Source organism: Carettochelys insculpta, chromosome 8 (assembly GCF_033958435.1).
Source record: "Carettochelys insculpta isolate YL-2023 chromosome 8, ASM3395843v1, whole genome shotgun sequence".
Taxonomy (NCBI): Eukaryota; Metazoa; Chordata; order Testudines; family Carettochelyidae; genus Carettochelys; species Carettochelys insculpta.
Genome location: NC_134144.1, coordinates 43,934,267 through 43,953,993, shown reverse-complemented (window position 1 = coordinate 43,953,993; position 19,727 = coordinate 43,934,267). Strand labels below are relative to the sequence as shown.

Sequence of the window (19,727 nt, the reverse complement as noted above, 5' to 3'; positions counted from 1 at the left end):
TATTGAGTCTGTTCTGGTCTGGCTATGGTCTGAAGAAGTGGGTCTGTCCCACGAAAGCTCACCTAATAAACTATTTTGCTAGTCTTTAAAGTGCTACTTGACTGCTTTTTGTTTTGATAGTGTATAGACTAGCATGGCTTCCTCTCTGTTACTATTCAGTTTAATATCCTACAAGTAGACACGACCTATCCTTTGATTTTCTTCACTAAGCCAGGAGCAGCCGGAGAGGCTTCTGGAATAATTCTCTCCTAATTACAACAATATGGTTTTGCATATATCCAACCTGTGCAATCTCTGTTCAGTTCTACCGGAGTGAGGCTTCAGGCAAGATGAAGGTGAATGACTTATGCTGTGACATTCTAAAACCACCAGTGAAAAAAGTCTTGGATACAGGCTCAGAAATTATTTGTTCATACAGATGGCTATATAGGGCGATTCTGCCACCAGGGCCTTTAGCTTCCTGACTTTCCTGGCAGAACTCATTGCTATAATGGAACTCTATTTTCATAGAAAGATAACGCAAGAGCACACCACCATGAGTTCAAAGGAATCATCCATCTGTTTTGTGAGGAGCAGGGTCTGGGTCTCTGATTGGCAGATGTATCCCTGATACGACCCTCTGAAAGCTTTTCATCCCAGGTTGGGAGAAGAGTGAGAATTAGTCAGCTGAGGATTGTCAAAATATCTGTCACGTGAAAACACAGTGACTTCGGCAAGATCCTGAAGTGCTTTAGGTGGAACAGGTACTTCAAGACTTCTTAGATCAATGAATGCACAGGAAACAGCTGGTGGCACAGTTTGAAGATAACTGGACCTAATGGAAACTTTTGTATTACTCATGAGAACCGATGAGGACATGCTAAAAGCAGGATCTCTCCACTAGCGTCAAAAGCAAGCTTTTACACCATCAAGTAGAGAGCGCTCAGACACAGGTGCAAAATCATGTCCCTATTTCTAGAAGGTCAGGAATCAAGAGAAGACTGCTCGGCAGGGCTATGAAAGGAACATGGAAGTCTCAGAACAATGTCAGTCTCAGCCAGCCTGGAGCTATATAGATTACCTTAGCCTTAGCCTTCCTCCAGGCAGAAGTTCTGAAATACTCCGAAGAGGAGGGGAAAGGAAAGGAATCCATAAAACAGTCCCTGTCTCAATGGGAGAAGAAAGGCATCTTTCAAGAAAGCCAAAAACCTGGATTCCAGCCCTCCCAACAAGTGGAAAGGCGACAACTATTCTCTCTTGTTGCAAAAACATCCCTGTGCCAGACCCCACCACCAGTGCTGAAAGATACTGCTGGGGACCCTCTGACACAGCAATCTCTTGTGATCTGTGCAGAAATGCCTAGTAACATCATCCTTCTGAGGTAGACAGCCACCAACACTAGATACTTCAGAAACATGCTGGATGCAATGGAAAGCCCAAAATGATAGTTACTGAATTCAAACATCAGGAACCTTGAGGTTGAGAGCAAAGTATCACTCTTTCCATCCTAAACAGGGAATGGCTGATATGAGAACCAAACACCTTAAACAAGAGTTTCTTCATTACTAGATATTCATACCTCTCTAGCCTAATACCAGCCAAAGTCTTACGGGGTATCAGAAGTATCTCAAGTAGAAACTTCTTCCTTCTACCAAGGGAAGACCAGTTCTATCTCATCCAAAGGAAAATAAAACTGCACCACCTGCCAGAGGCAGCTGTTGTGGGAAGGGGCTCTGATGAAGACCAGGCAGGGAAAATCACTGGTAGCAGAGTGAGAAACTGAACAGCAGCATAGCTCTCTGGATCTATGAACATTTTCATGAAGCAGCTTGGCTCATGTTCCTTTTAATCTTAAACTAAAAAGCTAGGCATTGTTTGTCCCCTTTTAAAAAAAAATTGGTACCAGTCTAAAAATGTACTGTGAATGACACTATAGCAGTTCCTTTCATGACAGAGAAATCCTTTATCATGAACCCCAAATAATCCCTGAGCTACTAAACTTTAAGATGATTGCCATGATTTCAAATTCTCTCAAGTTAATTTACTGTAAAGAATTAAGAAATCCCACAGTTGGTACAGTAAGAAAATTTCAACCTGGAAGATTGGAACGTTCTACTGTGTACAAATCATCAAACCATGATCCAAATTTTACAGTATAGCTACCTGCAGTCATCATTTATTACAAGTGCACTTTTGATATGGTGCTTCTGGCTTTTCTTAAAAAATGACGGAGCCTAAAATTATCTCCAAATCACCCTGTAAAACTAAAAACTATTTATATCAAGAAAACTTCAGAAAATATATCACACTGATGTCACTGGCAAGAATTCTGCTCATGTCAGTGGATGCAGGATCAAAAGCATAAAGAGTTTGCCATGCATCTTTTTCCATCTTTCATTCTGAATTTTGCAATTCTTACAATCAATCAGATGAGACTGGTATAATATCCTGGGTTATGGTATGCCACAGAACTCAATGAAAGGCAGGGAGAAGAAAGGGAAAAGTATCAGTAAAAGGCCAAGAATCACAGAAAGTAGAGGAGGTGGAGTCATCAGGAAATTTCTGGAATAAAAGCCCTGATAATATTTGATACCAATAATGATACAGATAAAATATTGGTACTTTCAGAATTACAACAAGACACTTGTACATACCGATGCCATTTTATTAAGTACTAGTTTTATTTTTTGTTTGACTTACTGTAAATGGTATGTTATCTGTAAATCAGATTAGTTCAAATATTTCTATGATAACTGAATGAATAAAAATCTGTGACATGAAATATAAATATAATTTTAGAGATAAGTTCTTAAGCAATAAGGTCCATTTTATTCTGTATTTTAAAATACATTGATTAGAATAGAAAAACAAAAATATACATACAAAAAATTACCTGATTCAAAAGCAAGACTGATGGCACATATAATAAAAATGCCAATGAGGAATGGTAAAGTCTATTTTTGTCACTAAAAAAAATTCTGATGCAAAAACAAATCTTCTAAATCTAGTGGGTTGGTTTTAAAAGATGAAATATGTAATTAAAAAAACGCCTAGACTTACTAGTTAAAATGTCTGCAATTTTAATGGTATTTCAAGTTCAATTAAAAAAAAAACAAATCTAAGATCCACCTGCCATTTAAGTCTGGAAAATGCAAATGCTCATAACCTTGATTTGAAAACGGATCAGATTAGTATGCAATATCCAATGCTGACTGGCATACTTTAAAATTAGATAACATAGCACTTACAACACAGATAAATTATAAGAAAAATGGTAGTCACAGAACAGACATTCCATAATCACATTACACACTGAATTTATTAGGATCATGTTTTTCAAGTACCAATTGGCATAGAATAAAATTATAAGTAGGATCCAGGCTTGTAAGTATAAACATATATAGACACATATAAGAGCACATTCATACAGTGTACACACACAGAGTGTAAGATTTGAAAATATCCTACAGTAACTTCTATGAAGATATATGACTATGTAGCCACTGTGAACAAACAACATTACTCTCAGTAAAGATGATGTTACTCAAAATATACCTACTTTTCAATGAAGAAGTGTTTTCTTAGAGACTGGAGGATAAAGGTACTTACCTATAATTGTTGTTTTCCAAAGACAAACCTCCAGTACAGATCCAATCTAAGGCTAATATCTCCAGAAGGCTGATATTCCTAGGGCTTTCCAAGATTCTGAAATGGTCTCTCCTGCACCCAAGCTGATGGTAGCAGTTCTGAGTTTCAATCTGAAGAATCTGAAAATTCTTCCTGTTTGTTTGTCAGGATTTGGTCTTTGACTAAGTCAATGTGTATTATCTAGTTATATATTGAGCATCACAGTTTAGCTTCTACAATGGAAGCAAGGAGGTTTGCGGGGATGGGAGTGTGAGCAATGCTTAGTGGTACACTGAAATCTGGATGAACTGGCCACAGCTTCAAGCTGACATTCCCGAGGCACGCACACTCTAGACCTCTTCTGCTGCCCTCCCACAATAGTAGTGCAGAGGCCATCTAGATCCCCATCTCTCCCAGAGTAGTACTTGCTAGTAACAACTTGCTCTGCTTTAACCTCCACTTTAATGACATCTCTCTCTCTTAGTAAACTGTTTTGACCTGAGCGGAATGTAGCAGGAGCAATAAAAACTGGAATAGTTGCATGATATTTAAAAGAGGTTTGGGATAACTCATTCCTCAGCTTCGTGACTGAACTGTGGCCCTTCCTCAGTTCCTCCTTTCTGAAACTTGTAGTCCCAAAGGAAGGCAGCAAGTGCAGTCCAGACCACTAGAAATAAGGCAAGCAGGGTGAAAAGTAGTAACTAACAGTGGGGACATGAGTAAAGGGGAAAATATGACAGAAAGACAGGAAAAAGAGGGACTGATCTGATGTCCTGAATACTAGCAGCTACCTTAATCAAAGTACTGGTGTTCAATAGCGAAGTACAATAGCTATGTCATTTATTGATCTTGATTTAAGACTCAACCCTGGGTTTACGGTGACTGGCGTACCAGGGGTCTAAAAATTAGCTTCTTCAATGAGCCAGAAGTCAGCCAATGCCATCCCAAAGTGAGCTGTTTGGCAAGACTTCAGTTTTATTACAAACTGTTATGCATGTTATCTAGATAACACATACTCTTACAGAGACTCAACTGCATTAGGCCAAGTGTTTTGAAATTCCAGAACTATGGAGAGCAATTTCCTGATCTCTGTCGACATTCATGTGGTGACATAAAGGGCACCATTATCTTTAACAATAAGTAAATATATTCACTGTCATAAGATCACAAGAAAAAGTGAAAGTCCCTAATAGATGGTGGTGTCCTACATTTCAATCATAATTTATTCTCCTTTGAAGTCGTTGCTTTAGCCACATAAGGCAAAGCAGAGTTTCCACACACTCAAGTAAAACGTTCATTCATACAACCTGGAACTTTCAGAAAAGCTAGCACTGTATTTTCTATATAGTAAATATCTGTGTTTTATGTATGTATTTCAGATATATTAGATGGATGAAAATACAAAGAGAGACATGATGCACACATACACAGAACTTCTACAGATATGGAGTTCATATAACATAATAAATTTTTTTTCTCTAAAAAATAGCTGAACATCTTTGCTTATAAAATACTTAGCTCAAAATCCTTCTTACTAGACAACTATTGTTTCAGGGTTGATCTTGGGACATGCTGAGCATCTGCAATCTCCTACTGAACTCAGCAAGAGATGGAGATTTTCAGCACTGCTCAGGATCAGACTTCAACTCTCAACAAAAGCTACTCTAAAATATTATGTATGATTATAAGAATGAATTAGCTAACAGGCAATGCTCCAGAGTGTAGTAAAATTATTCACCTAAATTTATGTTACTACTCCTTGGATCAAAGACTTTACTTTTTAAAAAGTGGATACCTGCGGTCCATCTCTGGCTTCATAGAAGTCACCCACTCCTATTTTTGCACTGAAGCTGAAATTGTCCCTTGAGATATCCATTATTCCATTTCTGCTGAGATACTGAAAAAATCACATATTTTTCCACTTCAGGTTTTAAATAATTACAACCCAGCTTTGATGTACAGCTAATGTCAGGAGTCAAATAATTTGCATATTGTATCAAGGGGATATGTAGGAGATCAGTTTAGAAAAAGATCAAGGCATATTAGCCTCACATCACACAAAATTTTGTATCAAGAAACTTTGAGCAAGTGAATTTTTCATTGTACACATGCTTAATGGTACCAAAAGGCATACAAATTGAAGAAAAAATATGTACCTTTACTACTTCAGGATACTGCCTCAGCTTCTTTCCACATGGTGCATAATATGCTACTTCTCCTTGAAGGCGACCACCAAAATTCCTTATCCGTGTTTCTCTTTGCCAGCTATAGTAATAGTAAATTTAGGTGTATATTAATTTTTATGACCATTAATTTATTAATTTTACATTACAGTCAAGAGTCACACATTTGAAGCGAGTATGGTGGAAATGTGAATAGATAAAAATGGCAATCAGCATTTTTTTTAAATACATTTTAGCATGGTAGTGCACACACAGTTCTGGGAAAGGGAATAGTTTTTATTCTGGCTCATGACAAAACACCACAAATTTTTAATTAAAAAATTGAGCACCAAATCCTTAACATTTGCAATTAAGCAAATGTGAAAAATTGAGAGACTGTACACATGAAAGTTGGATTTTTCAAAAGGAATAGAAAGTGTTACTGACAGTTAAAGGAGTGCTTGTCCCTGAGTCCCTTTGAGAACTCAATATCAAACTCAACAGTGGCAGTTTTTTAAAACAAGTGACTTTATGAAACACTACATGCAATCACCTTCCAAATGCTGTTCAAATAAATATAAAACATACCCAAACTCTAAAGGAATACGCAACTCTCGTTCGTCTGTTATTCTTCGCCTTTTTGAAGTACCTTAAATAGAGTTTAACTGATTAACATTGCAAAGCAGTGAGATGACAGAGAATCAGTTTACTGAAAAGTGTTTTCCATTACTCAGACCCCAAACAAGAGCAAACACATTTTATCCATCATGCATATGACAGTACCTAACTGAATAAAAATTATTTCTACCCATTACTTTTTTTGGAGGTCCTTTTTCCACTAGATTCTTTTCAGTGGAAGTCTTCTGAGATGTGCTTACGTTAGAACCTCAGAGTTCTGAATACCAGAGTTAGAAACTGACCACACAGTCAACCACACAGACCTCATTTGGAATTTAAAGTACATAGTCTAGCAGCAGTAAAGACCAAAAAAAGAGCATATGCAGTACAGTGTCAAATGTGAACTACTAAAAAATAAAGAGAAAATAGCATTTTTCTGCTGCATCGTGAAGTTTCATAGCTGCGTTAAGTCAATATTCACATGTAAACTTTTGAAGGACAACCATCATGTTTTGTTCAGAATTACAAATAATCTCCATTCCCAAGGTGTTCCTAGCTCTGAGCTTCTACTATACATCCTGCTCTGCAATATGCAATGACAACTGAACATCCTTGAAATGATGAGAAGTCAAATTTATCAGAAGTTAAGTACTTACAGACTTATTTACATTTATTTCTCATGTCCTTTCTCAGTGAGTACCAACCTTGGGGAAAAAATAAATAAATGGACACTGCTTTCTAAATTTGTGCACTTTTGCTGCATGTAAAATGAAGACAGAGAAGCAGTGGAGACTGGGTACAGTTAAAAATAGTTAAGAAAGCTGATGCAAATCTTTTTAGATGATTGATTAATGCTATGGTATACAAAAAATAAACCTTTGTTTCCAGACTGGTGGATCTGAGTAAGCAGAAAGTGTTATAGAAAACCTCAAAGCTGCATCTACATGGCCCCTGCCTTTTGGAAAGACCATATAAATTAGCGAGATTGGAAATGTAAATAAGGTGCAGATTTAAATATTTTATGCTCATTTGCATATTCCCACATGATCTGGCTTCTGGAAGAGCCATTTCTGGAAGTCAAAGCAGCCATGTGGATGGGGTTACTTTGAAAGGAAACCCACGTTTCAAAAGCACCCTTCTTCCTATTTTGCCTCATTCATATTTCTGATCTTGTTCATTTGCGTGCCCCCTTCCAAAAGGGAGAGGCTATGTAGACACAGCTTTCATATAAAATGAGTATCAGCTTCTGATACAAACAAAATATAGAAAAACACGGAGATGCCAACTTTTTGCACAATGTGTAAACTTATGTTATTAAATAAAACAAGTGCCAGCCAATTTGACTTCTGTAGAGAAATATAAACTTCAGGGGCTCAGGATTCAGGTCATTCATAATATACAGTAAATCTTTATAAACTGTAAAACGAATAAGCTTGAATGTAACTGAAAGAGGAAAACTAAAAATAGGTTATTTCAAAGCCAGTCTACATAACAGCAGAAAACTTTTCATTAATGATTACGAAAGCAACTATTTTACCGCACTCTAAATTGGTTTCTGATTCAATCCCTCTATTTGAAAAACAAAATAAAATCATTTATGTTCATCAGGAGTAAGCAGCACTTCACTAACAGCCAAGGCACTCATTTTGATAATTACTGAATATTATGAACTAGCAAATAACTGAATGACCATTCACACACACAAAAAAGTTAAAGGCAATATATCATAAAGACAATATGACTGTACTTTAAAATTTACTTATTTAAAATGTGTCATAAATGTATTATTAATTATCTATTGTGAATACTGCAGAAATAGTGAAACTTTTGTAATATTACATCTCACTGCAGTCAATATTCTTGTTGAGAAAGAGTGGTGGGATGGGCAGGTTTTGGTGCAGCTTGGATTGGCAAATTCTTTTTTAACAGAAATAGAAAACTACTACTGGCCTACGCCTTATACCATAACCCTACAAGTAGTTTAGAAAGGACACCAGCATCATTATTTCTGTTTTATAGATGGAGAACATGAGGCACAGAAAGATGAAGTGTTTTGTCTGAAGTTCAGAACAGAACCCAGACTCCCTGAGCCACAGGCTGGTGCTCAATCCACCAGCCACACTGCCTTGCAGAATGCTTACAGACAGTAATGATCATCCTGAACTGACTTTAGCATTCAGGTGCTCGTCCTGAAAGGTGCTGACTACCCATAACTCTGACTTCAGTAGAAGTTAAAGGTGGTCAGTAGCTCTAGAGTGCAGACAAAGGAGAGGAAGGCCTGTATGCAGTTGCAACACTGTGCACTATGGACACATACTGACAGTGCTTCTTAAAATACATTTATGAGACATGTTTCTTGGACATTACACTTGATTATATAAAAGATGTTAAGATAGCGCAATGTATACTTGGGGTAAGTGTAGAAGGCGGTGTCCCAAGAAAAACTGGTGACTGGGATTCAGAACATAAGGCAGCAGGAGCAGAGCTTGGAGTTTTTACGACTTGGAGATTAAGTGGTGTGGAGAGAGTTGACAGACCAATGGAAGAGCTTTTCGTAGAGGAAGTTGTTTTATTCATTTTCAGTGGCGTTTTCTCTCCCTCAGTATCAGTATCAGATTCATCTTGATCTTTTTCATCCTCATCATCTTCGGACCCTTCTGTATCAGATTCTGAGTTACTGTCAGATTCTGTGGGAAGAGTAAAAAGGACAAACTACAGCTGGACAACCAGCAGCAAACAGAGAATTATCCATTGTAACTTTTTCTCATTCTAGCATTCCTTAGGATTGGACATATCAAGAAGCATGTCAAAAGGATGCCTCTTAGTATCATTACAAGATCACTGTGAATTTAGTCAGACTTTAACATGAGTTGAACAAATGTACAGAACAAAGTAACTCAAAAAGTTGGGGAATGTGTTTTTCATACAAAATATAGAATAAAATCTTGAATTTTTACATAGGAAAGTTAAATAATAACCTGACTGACTATCATCAGAATCCTCATCTTCATCTTCATCATCGTCTTCATCATCATCGTCATCATCATCCTCTTCATTTGAGTCATCAGAGTCTTTACTACTAGGAATGTCCGAATCTGTTCCTCTAAATTGCTCCACTAAAGATTTTGAAGAATGAAGGTGGTGCTGTGTTTTTACTGCTGTTGTTGCATTATTGCTGACTGATTTTTCCTTTCCCAGACCAGGTAAAACAGGAGAGGCAGAGGGCATAACAGATGTCCGGTTACCAGCTGTTTTTTTCCCACATGTACTTACATTTCCTGGTGAAGAAAAGGGGGCACTGCTAGAAGTAGCTACGTTTTCATTTATCTTGGGCTGGGATTTAGATTTGGTTGTAAGTGCTAGAGGTGCTTCCTGGATGACACTCTGAATAACTCCATTGGGTTGTTGATTATTTAAAAGTGCATTTGTCAAGAATGGATTAGAATGGTTGTTTTCTAGAGGTGTGTGTTTTTGATGAGCTGGTAAACTAGAGGTTGGTTTTGGACTCGGCAAAGCTGTGATAACTTTCTTCAGGTTCTTAGATGATTCTTGTTGTTTCTTTAACGGTGCTGGGAATGTCGGTTTACATTGTTCCTGTAGAGACAGAGAGATGACAAAATAATAAAACCCTGCATCATTTCACAAGGAAAATTATATATCCCCTCACCATCTGCATCCACAAAAAGTGGTTTTAGTAGGTCGCAGAGTGGGTAGCTCTCAAGCTGGGTAGATGACCAGGCATCAGGACATTTAGATTCTCCCTATTTTTTTTTAAATGATAAATCAAGTAAAGAAAGATGGGTGTTCCAGGGATTCAAGGTACAGTATTAAGCTCAGGGAATAAGGATGTATGCCTTAGAAGCTTCTGCTTCAGTGTGGAGACTCTTACCACCTGTTACAATTATATCTGGAAACTGAGAGTTCACCTCTTGTGAAAACAAGCCCATATGAAAAATGACATGAAAGAGGACATGCCCAGTGTAATGTTTATCAGACTTCCATAGCAATAGAAATTTTTAAAAAATTGTTTTTCTTATTGACACACAGTAAAACAAGCTGATGAAAACCTAACAGACAATTTACAAATCTTGGACAATAAATGTAACACTGAATGCAACATAACAGTGGCTTCTAAAAATAACAGAAGATTGGAAGATGATGTCTGGAATAAAAAAAAATTAAAACTGGAATCAAGGAAAATATGTGAACCACTGGGATCATTCCAGAAAGTATTATGCTAGAACAGAGATTGTTGGCTATCTAGACCAGCAGTGGTTGAAAATGCCCAAAGGCAGAATAATTGTTCCTTAATTAACTAAGCAAAGAAGCTTTGAGGTCACTCTACAACTCTTTTGGAGCAGTACTCACAGGCCACAACGAGATTCCTGTTCTATCCCTCTTACCCAGTTTTAAGTCCTTATCAGGGCATCTCAGAGGCTCACTATAGACTTTATACTATATTTATTTTCAAGGCTCTGTTTAGAGCAATAAGAATACCTCACCTTCCATAGGGAAAAATAATAAATGAAAGTACTTAAGCAATATTCATACACTAATAAAATCTATGATTATACACGACACATGTTAAAGTGTTAAAACTAAATCAACAATCTAACTGATATCATGAGAAGCAAAGGGAAAAAATACTCAAGGTGATCTGTCCCATAGGAGTAAATTTTCAACCTGGTGCCCAGATTTTTTAGCCACTCTACTCCTTAATAGGAACTGCATGACAAAAATATTTTTCTTTTTGTTTTTGTTGCATGTAATACAACAAATATGGAAGTTTATAACCTTCATAATCCAGCAAGCTGAAGCCCTTCCGGCTGTACTTACACTGTCTTTAGCTTCTATTTTTCCTAGTTATTGTAAGATATTATAGTACTTCAGATCCTTCAGAGTTCTGAGATGCCATGACAGACGAAAATAATATAGGATGAACCTGTCTAATTCAGCACCCTGGGGACCTGACCTGTGCTGAACTAGAGAATCTGCTGGACCATGGGAGGTCAATATTGTCTAGCAGCATTAGCAACACTTCAACTGCTCACTGGGCCTTATTTAGGGGTAAATTAGAGCTAAATAACAGCACAGAACACTGACAGCCAGGACTGGCTGTAAAAAACTTTATGGAACCACAGGAAACTTAGTCACACCCATGATAAACGGTTCTCCAGCTAACTCAACTCATGCTGGATTACAGATGTTGGATGAGAGAGTGCCAGACTAGAGAGCTTCAACCCGTTCTGCCCTATTTTTTTTTAGGTATGATCTACACTTAAGACCTATCCTGGCATAACTATGTTGCTCCAGGGCATCAAAAATCTACACTCCTGATGGATGCAGTTTGTGGTAAACCCGGTGGTAGACCCTTACCTGGAAGCTTCCGGAGCCTTCTAGAAGGACAGTATACTGGATCTATTTGGAGACCAGGGAGTGGGCAGGCACAGCCCGCCCACGACTAAAAGGCCCCTCTTAATAGAAGAGGGATCCCTTTAAAAAAAAACCATGGCCCCAACAGAGTGCGGGGGACAACTGAAGAAAAAACAGGGACGGGAGTGGAGGTCAAAGGTTTAAAATGAGGGAACCAGAAGGGGACACCGAGCAGAGAACCCCGGACACCGCCCACTGCCCCTCAAACATGTCGAGAGAGCCAGTGGATGCCGCCCAAAGGAACTCTGCCCGGATTCGTGAGCAGAGAGCGGAGCGGAAATAGGCCCCACAGTCACAGGCTTCCCCCCCTGCCAGCCTCCTCCCCCGAGTGTTATAAATGGCTACCTTGGCCATAGCCAGGAGGAGGCTGACGAGGAGGTCCCGCGACTTAGTGGGGCCACGGATGGGGTGTGCTAGAATGAGAAGGTGTGGGGAGAAGTGCAGCCAGAACCTCAGCAGGAGGTTCTGGAGGAGCCGGAAGAGGGGCTGCAACCTGACGCACTCGATGTAAATGTGCGCCAGGGTCTCCCTTGTGCCACAAAAGAAACAGGTATCCGGGAGCGGGGTGAACCATGCCAGGTACACACCCGTGCTCACTGCCCCATGCAGGATTCTCCAGCTGATGTCCCCGGCGGGCCACGGGACCAGGGAAGAATAAAGGCTGGCCCACCGGGGCTCCTCACCCTCCGAAGATGGTAGAAGGTCCCGCCATTTGTGGTCTGGGCGGGACATGAGGGTGGGATAGTGGAGCGTGTGAAGCACGAGAGTGTACAGATGATGTCTGGGAATGGTTCAAAAGGGGACCGGCTGCAAGGCGTGCAGCCGGCTGGGATGATGCAGAGGAGCGGGGCGGGAAGGCTCACGGAGCCGGGGGCCCACAGAGAGATCCGGAGGGCCAGGAGTGAGAGGGGGGCGGGGTGCACCCTCTTGCAAGATCCGGCGCAGGTAGATGTGAGCAGCGGGCGGCAAGGCAGCCTTCACCTCCTTGAGTACGCGCCGGGGAGAATGTAGGGTGGAGAGCCCCATGCGCCGGGCGAGCGCTGGGGCCTCCATCTAGTTTCCCCAGCCGTAGTCCAGGAGGTCTCCAACCCTGGTGATTCCACCGAGGACCAGCCTCTGGCACACCGCGGGGGACTCTGCCGCCTGCACACAGAGGTAAGGGTTGTGTAGCAGGGGCTCCGCGAGGAGGTCTTTCCCTGTGGCGGCTCCTAAAGACCTGGAGACTGAGAGCAGCCGCCAGGTGCGGAGGAGATCCTGGTGGAAGGCCGGCAGCTCCGAGAGATCTTGCGGATGGCCTCTCAAAGGCAAATAACGGAGCTGCCGGTCGTATCGGAGCCCTCAGAAGCGACGGAGGAAAGCGTGAGCCAGCGTGCTCCATGCTGGAGTATCTGCACTATTGCTGTTAAGGAGTCCCTGCAGGGCCCAGAGGCAGAAGACATGGACCTGAGTGCGTAGGCAGGTCAGACCCTACCCTCCCTCTTCTGGAGGGAGAGGAAGAACCCCTGCAGGGACCCAGTGCAGTCCTGGCCAAAAGAACTCCAGAACTACCTTCTGGAGGGCGGCCAGGAAACCGGGGGGTGGGACAAGGGTGTTGAGATGGTGCCAGAGCATGGACAGGACTAGTTGGTTAAGCACCAGTGCCCTCCCCTGTAGGGAGAGGCACTGGAGCAGCCCCGCCCACCTCCGCAACCGCTCAGTCACCCTGCCCTCTAAACCCTGCCAGTTTTCCGGCAGAGAGGGATGCATGGCAGATAGAAAGACGCCTAGATAGGATAGCGGACCCGCGCTCCACCGTATGGCCTGAGGTGCAGGTGGGAGGTGGCCCGCCTGCCACCCAGCCCCAACCACCAGGCCAGAGCTCTTGACCCAGTTGACCCGGGCAGAGGAGGCTGCCGAGTAAACGGCTTGGGAGGCCTCCAACCGCACCAGATCTCCCGGGTCCTGGACCACAAGGAGTACGTCATCGGCGTACACTGACAGAACCAGCCGCAGCTCTGGCTCACGGAGCACCAACCCCATCAACCTTCGTCAAAGGAGATGGAGGAAGGGCTCGATGGCCAGAGCGTAGAGCTGGCCCAACAATGGGCACCCTTGACGCACCCCTCGCCCAAAGCTGACCGGAGCCGTCAGGATCCAGTTGAGCTTGACCAAACACTCTGAGGCAGTGTACAGCACCCGGAGAAACCCAATGAAACAGGGTCCAAAGCCGAAAGCCCGCAGAGTGCCCAGGAGATACCCGTGGTCCACCCTGTTGAACGCCTTCTCCTGATCCAGGAACAGGAGGGCGAACAACAGACCATCCCTACACCCGAGCTCCAAGAGATCCCGGACCAGACAGAGGTCGTCAAAGATGGTGTGGCCTGGGACAGTGTAGGTCTGGTCGGGGTGGACCACGTCCTGCAGCACGGACCCCAAGCGACAGGAGATGGCTTTAGCGATAATCTTGTAGTCCGTGCTGAGGAGCAAGATGGGACACCAGTTCTGAAGGTCGCGGGGGTCCCCCTTTTTGGGCAGCAGGGTGAGGATGGCCTGCCTGCACGACAGGGGAAGGACCCCGCTTTGCAAGGACTCAGCCCAGACGCTGAGCAGGTCTGGACCGAGGACGTCCCAAAACACGAGGTAGAACTCCACGGTCAGCCCGTCCATGCCCGGGGACTTGTTGGTGGGCATGACACGGAGTGCTTCCGAGAGCTCAGCCAGAGTGAGAGGGAGCTCTAGCCGGTCCTGGACGCCCATGCTGACCAAAGGGAGTTGGTCCCAAAGCACTCTGCAGCTGTCGGTCGGATCCAGGGAGAAAAGGGTGATGAAGAAGGCGCGAGCCCTCTCGCGCATCTCCACCGGATCCGTAAGAGGGGCACCATCCTACACAAGGAGACAGAGGGTATGTTTCTTGGCACCCCTCTTTTTCTGCAGGGCATAGAAGAAGCAGGAGCTATGGTCCATCTCCCGAAGGAGCTGGATCCACAACCTCACAAAGGCCCCCTGTGCCCAAAGGGCATTGAGGCCCCTGAGCTCGTCCCGCTTATCCTGGTACATGCTGCAGAGGGATGGATCTCCGGGGCTGGTGGACAGGCGCCTCTCCAGCTCAAGAACCTCCCGCTCCAGCTGTCCTATCAACGCATCCCGCTGCCGGCTGGCCCCCCGGATATAGTCACAGCAGAAGAGCCATGCGCGCACCTTTCCCAGATCTCACAACCGCCGCGCCGAGGTAAAGGCACACTGTTGCCCATGCCAGGCCAGCCAGAACTCCCGGAAGGACACCACAAAGCCCACATCCTCCAGCAGCTTGTTATTAAAATGCCAGTAGGCCGACCCCCACTTCCCCGGCAAGAGGGAAGCCTTCACGGCCACTAAGTGGTGGTCCGAGAAGTGGGCTGGCCGCACGCTGGAGGAGTGGGCCCGCGAGAGATATAGATGTGGTCCAACTGGGAGTGCATGGATTTGTGGCCCATCACCCGGACGCAGGTAAAGACGGTGTCCTCATCCGGGTGGTGGCTGCGCCAGACGTCCACCAAGGAGCGATGATTGATAAGCTCCCTGAGGACGTCCGCAGAGGCCGGGCACTACTCCGTCCCCGTACGGTCCCGTTCCTCGAGGGTGCAGCTGAAATCCCCACCAAGGACCAGGCACTTGTGAGGATCGATGGAGTCAAGGAAGGCCGCCGCCTGCAAGAAAAAGGATGTTCTCTCCGGGCCGGATGTTGGGGCGTAGACATTGACAAGGTGGAGGGACAGCGCCTCCACCCACACCCGGAGATACAGCAGGCGGCCTGGCATGACCTCGACACTCCCCAGCACCTTCGGCTGCAGGTCTGGGGAGAACAGGGTCACCACCCCGGCCCGATGGGCCGAGAGGTGACTAAGGTGGACCCCGTCTTCCCACTCCAGCTGCCAGCTGGCTTCAGCGGCTGGAGTAGTGTGGGTCTCCTGGAGGAAGGTGACCAAGTACCCCCCACTCTCGGAGGAAGGAGAGCACCCAGCACCTGCGGAGACCCGACCCACAGCCCCTGGTGTTCAAGGTGGCAAAGATGATCGGTGGCATTTAGAGGGCTGGGGAGGATCCTCGCTGGAAGGAACGCCAGCGGTCCCCGTGGGGCTGCGCAGCAAGCCGTGGCCGACGCCATAGGTGATTAGGGCATCACAGAAGCCGCGGGCCCATTGGTAGGCCGTGGCGTCCCTCCTCCCAGTCCCCTTGCCCTCCTTCAGAAGGGCCCTCACGGACTCAAGGATGAGATGGAAGTCACCCCAGCGCTGGAGGGCGAGAGCTACTTTGTTCTTGGAGCCGCGAACGTCCCCCAAGAACTCGCGCATCTCATCCGCCAGCACATGGGGTGCCGAGGCCTTGGGGTCCTGAGTGCCCCTTGGCCTCGTATCCTTTCGGGCTCCGCGGCTGGCAGGGAAGGTCATGCAGTGGCTGGAGCTTGGTTTTGGGAGGACTAGGGGTGGCAGAGGGAGAGCAGCCCCAGAAGTGCTGGGAGAGGGCAAGACAAAGGGGGCCTCCCAAGGGATTGCAGCCTCGGGAGCAGTTATGAGCAGACGAGGGTTGAGGGGAGGTGCAGGAAGAATGGGGATGGGGGCAAAGGTGATGAATGTATTGCGGGGAGGGTGAGTGTTGTGGAGAGAGGGGGAAGGTGGAGGGAGAGAGGGCGGGGGAGAGAGAGGAGGAGGAGGAGGAGAGTCTGGAGGGGGTTGGGGCGCAGTTTCTGGGACGGGACTTTGACTGGAAGAGGGGGTGGAAGTGGGGGTATGAGAAAGAGGGGTGTGGGGAGGGGGGGCTTTTCCAGGCGGCAAGAGGGGAAGGGGGGATAAGGGCAAGGTGCCATTGCATCTAACAGCAGGCACCAGTGAGGTGGAGGGGTCGGCGTTGGAGTTTTTGATACCGGGGGGGGGCAGGGTACGAGGGGAACACAAATCCCTCCGGGATATCCGGGGGCAAGACAGCTACAGCTGGGAGGTGATCCTCAGCTGGGGGGGCGGTCGCACCCTGTGACGTCCGAGAACAAGGGAGGTTAATGGCTGGGGGATCGCTGGCAGGTGGGGAGAGAGAAGGTGAGGGGGGCGGCTGGGTGTGGGTGGCTGGCCCATAGGCCTCTAGCAGCAGACCCCCGACGTCCAGAGCAGACGGCGTAAGGCTTAGGGCCTTGACCTCCTGCGAGAGGAGGGCGAGGCCGAGGCTCATCTCCTCTGGGCACCCCACGACAGTGGTCTGGGCAACGGCCGGAGGGGTGTCGGAGGAGGGCACAGGCTCAGGACAAGCCCCCTCTGCCCCTTTGGGCTCGGGCTCCGGGACAGGAGGGGCGATATTCTCCATTGCCACCGCCGCGGCCTCAGTCACCCCCGGCAGATGGTCAGTAGCCAGGGGTTTAGCAGATGGATCAGGGCTGGCGGCTTTTTTTAATGCTTTGCGTGGCACATTCACCCCGTCCTCCGACAGGGTGGAGTGCCGGGCACGTGCACTTCTTTTCTTGCGCTTCCCCCTTACCAATACCCAGTCCTCCAGAGAGGTGGGCTCAGTGGTAGAGGAAGGACAGACCAGGGGATGGAGGCAACGAGGAGGGAGGGAAGGAGAAAGAGGACGGGACAATGAGGGAGAGGGACGGCCCGCCCTGGGGTGGGCCCTGTCCAGGTCCTGCCACCGGCCCTGCCTCCCTGTCCTCCACAGACCTGGCTTGAATGCCCGCTCGGGTGCCGGCGCCTGCTACTTCTTGCCCTTCACCATGTGCCTGGGCATCCTCCGACACCCGAGCGGCGATGGTTCCGTCCGGGGCAGGAAGAGGAGCAGTGGTCCCAGGGCCTGTTGCAGTCAGGGTGTCGCCGGTCGTGTGGCTGGCACCCCCCAGGTCGGAGCAGGTCCCGGGCTCTTCTCTCTCGTGCCGGGCCAGGGGGCAATCCCTCCGGATATGCCCCGCCGCCCGACACACAAAGCACCGGGCCTCCCCCAAGGTGTAAAAGACCCGGTACTGGCCCTCTTGATGAGGCACCAGTATAGTCCCCTCCTGGGCCACCCCGTCCTGTGCTGCCGGCGGCAGCAGTTGGATTCGTGCCTGCCGGCAGAAGGAGAACACATGCCCTAGGGCAGGGTCTTTGCAGCCAAGAGGGAGGGGACTCCGGACCGACAAGGGTCGGCTCAGGGAGGTGAGGAAAGGCAGAAGGGCGGAATTGGGAAGGAAGGGAGGAACAGAGGAGAAAACCACCCGCACACCCAGGTCCTCAAGTGGCTCCAGGGGCACATAGATGCCCCCGACCACCAAGCCCCTCTCCACCGCCTCCTGCGCGGCGGCCTCTGACGCCAGGAAGAAGACGATCTTCCCGAACATTCGAGAGGCTGACACCACGGCTGCGGGCCCCACCACCCGCGCCAACACCCGCCCATAGGTCTCCACGTGGGGCGAGGCCGACACCATGAGGCAGCGGACTCCGTGCCTCCTGGTGAGGGCGGGGAAGGGGCCACGACCGTTGGGGATGGTATTCCGAGCGGAGGCGGAAGGAGCAGAGTGCAAGGCAGCTGCCGCCACCTGGGCGTATGACCTGGGGGCCGGGGGATCTGAGCCCTCAGGATCAGTGGTGGGAGCAGGGGGGAGGGAAAGAGAGGCTGCAGCAGGTGCATCAGCAGTTGGGGTGGAGGGCCTAGCTACGGGAAGTTTGGCCTTCTGGGCAGGGCTCTTGCCCTTTTTGGTCCCCTGGCCCTTCCTGCCCTTTTGGGGGGGGCGGATTGGGGCGGGTCACCAGAGGAGGATGCCGTGGCGGGGGCAGCAGGAGCCCCAGAGCCCATGCCCGCGCCCTCAACCATAATAGAGTTCCCAGCAGCCCTGGACGAGTCGGCCACTGCTGCAGAGGTGGAAGGAGTGACAGTGGAGGGGAAGGGGGAGGAGGGGGGCATCTATGGACAACCCCCCACTGGGTGGGGAGGCCATTTTATCAGGTATGAGGATTCATGAAAAAATGGGAGTGGGCCTTTCACTCTTGGGGGAGAGGAGAGGGGAAAAAGAAAGAGAAAATGAAAATGGCTGCCCCTCCCCTACCAGCCAGGCTGAGGACCTGGACAGGCAGGGGTGGGGCAGGAGGGTAAAATAAAAAAAAACAAAGGAAAGGGAACACAAAAAGGCGACAACTCCCAACACAAGATGATAAGATGGCTCCTGCTTCTGCACTGGGATGTGGGGGGAATTCAAGATGTGTGTGTGGGGAGGTGAGTGCAAGGAAGGGGAAGGGGCTCAGGCACCTAACAAAAGAAGGGGGGGATTCACGGGAACAAACGGAAAGGAGAAGAGGGGGAAGAAAGGGAGTGGCAGAGCAGCCAAAAAGAGGGGGGCAGGGGTATAAAGGGAGGGATGTGCCCATGGGTGCCTGAGGGGTGGGCCCACAGCGGCTGCTGCAGAGCCTCACAGAAACAGAGGAAGGGGTAGATGGTGAGGGTGGGGCCCAGATGGAGAGGGCCCCAGTGGCAGCTGGGTGGAGTGGGGGGCGGCAAAGGAGGCAGTGGCTGCAGGGGTGGGGCAGGGACCACACCCTAACACCCCACCCCCAACTACGCAGCCACCCCTGTGGAGCCCTGATGGAGAGGGACCCCACCTAAACTCACCCCCCCCAGCCACTCCACAGCAAGCTGTGGAGGGAAAGCCCGGCCACCGCCCAAGAAATTCCCTTACCTCCTCCAAAGCAGCGAGGATGCAGCAGCCAGTAGATGGAAAGAGTGGGCCCAAAGGGAGGGCCAGAAAATTCCCCCCGAGAAGATGGAAAAAAGGGGGGGGGTCCCCTTCCCTGCCAAGAGGCAGGGCAGCAAGAGTCCCCCCACACACCACCCACCCAGTAGCTCCAGAGGAAACTAGCCAGGAAGGGTGGCATGGGGGGAGGAAAGAAGCAACCTGCCCAAGGCAGGGAAACGGAAGCTGGCCCAAGAAAGGGGCCA

General features: G+C 47.4%; 1 protein-coding gene across 15 annotated transcripts in view; it reads right to left on the bottom strand.

Moving 5' to 3' along the window:
* Positions 1 to 19,727, bottom strand: part of BAZ2B (bromodomain adjacent to zinc finger domain 2B) — a 394,656-nt gene that overhangs the window by 88,215 nt on the left and 286,714 nt on the right. For 11 of the 15 annotated variants that reach the window (XR_012646491.1, XM_075002079.1, XM_075002080.1 and 8 more), the window contains 5 exons: positions 9,365 to 9,980; positions 8,795 to 9,073; positions 6,357 to 6,417; positions 5,763 to 5,871; positions 5,402 to 5,503 (listed from right to left, as the gene is read on the bottom strand). Coding sequence is in view for 14 of the 15 variants with exons in the window: in XM_075002079.1 (XP_074858180.1) it covers positions 5,402 to 5,503; positions 5,763 to 5,871; positions 6,357 to 6,417; positions 8,795 to 9,073; positions 9,365 to 9,980 (1,167 nt within the window). In the remaining variant the exon portion in view is untranslated. The remainder of the gene's footprint in view (positions 1 to 5,401; positions 5,504 to 5,762; positions 5,872 to 6,356; positions 6,418 to 8,794; positions 9,074 to 9,364; positions 9,981 to 19,727) is intronic. The other 4 variants (XM_075002086.1, XM_075002091.1, XM_075002088.1 and 1 more) reach the window with 2 other exon arrangements.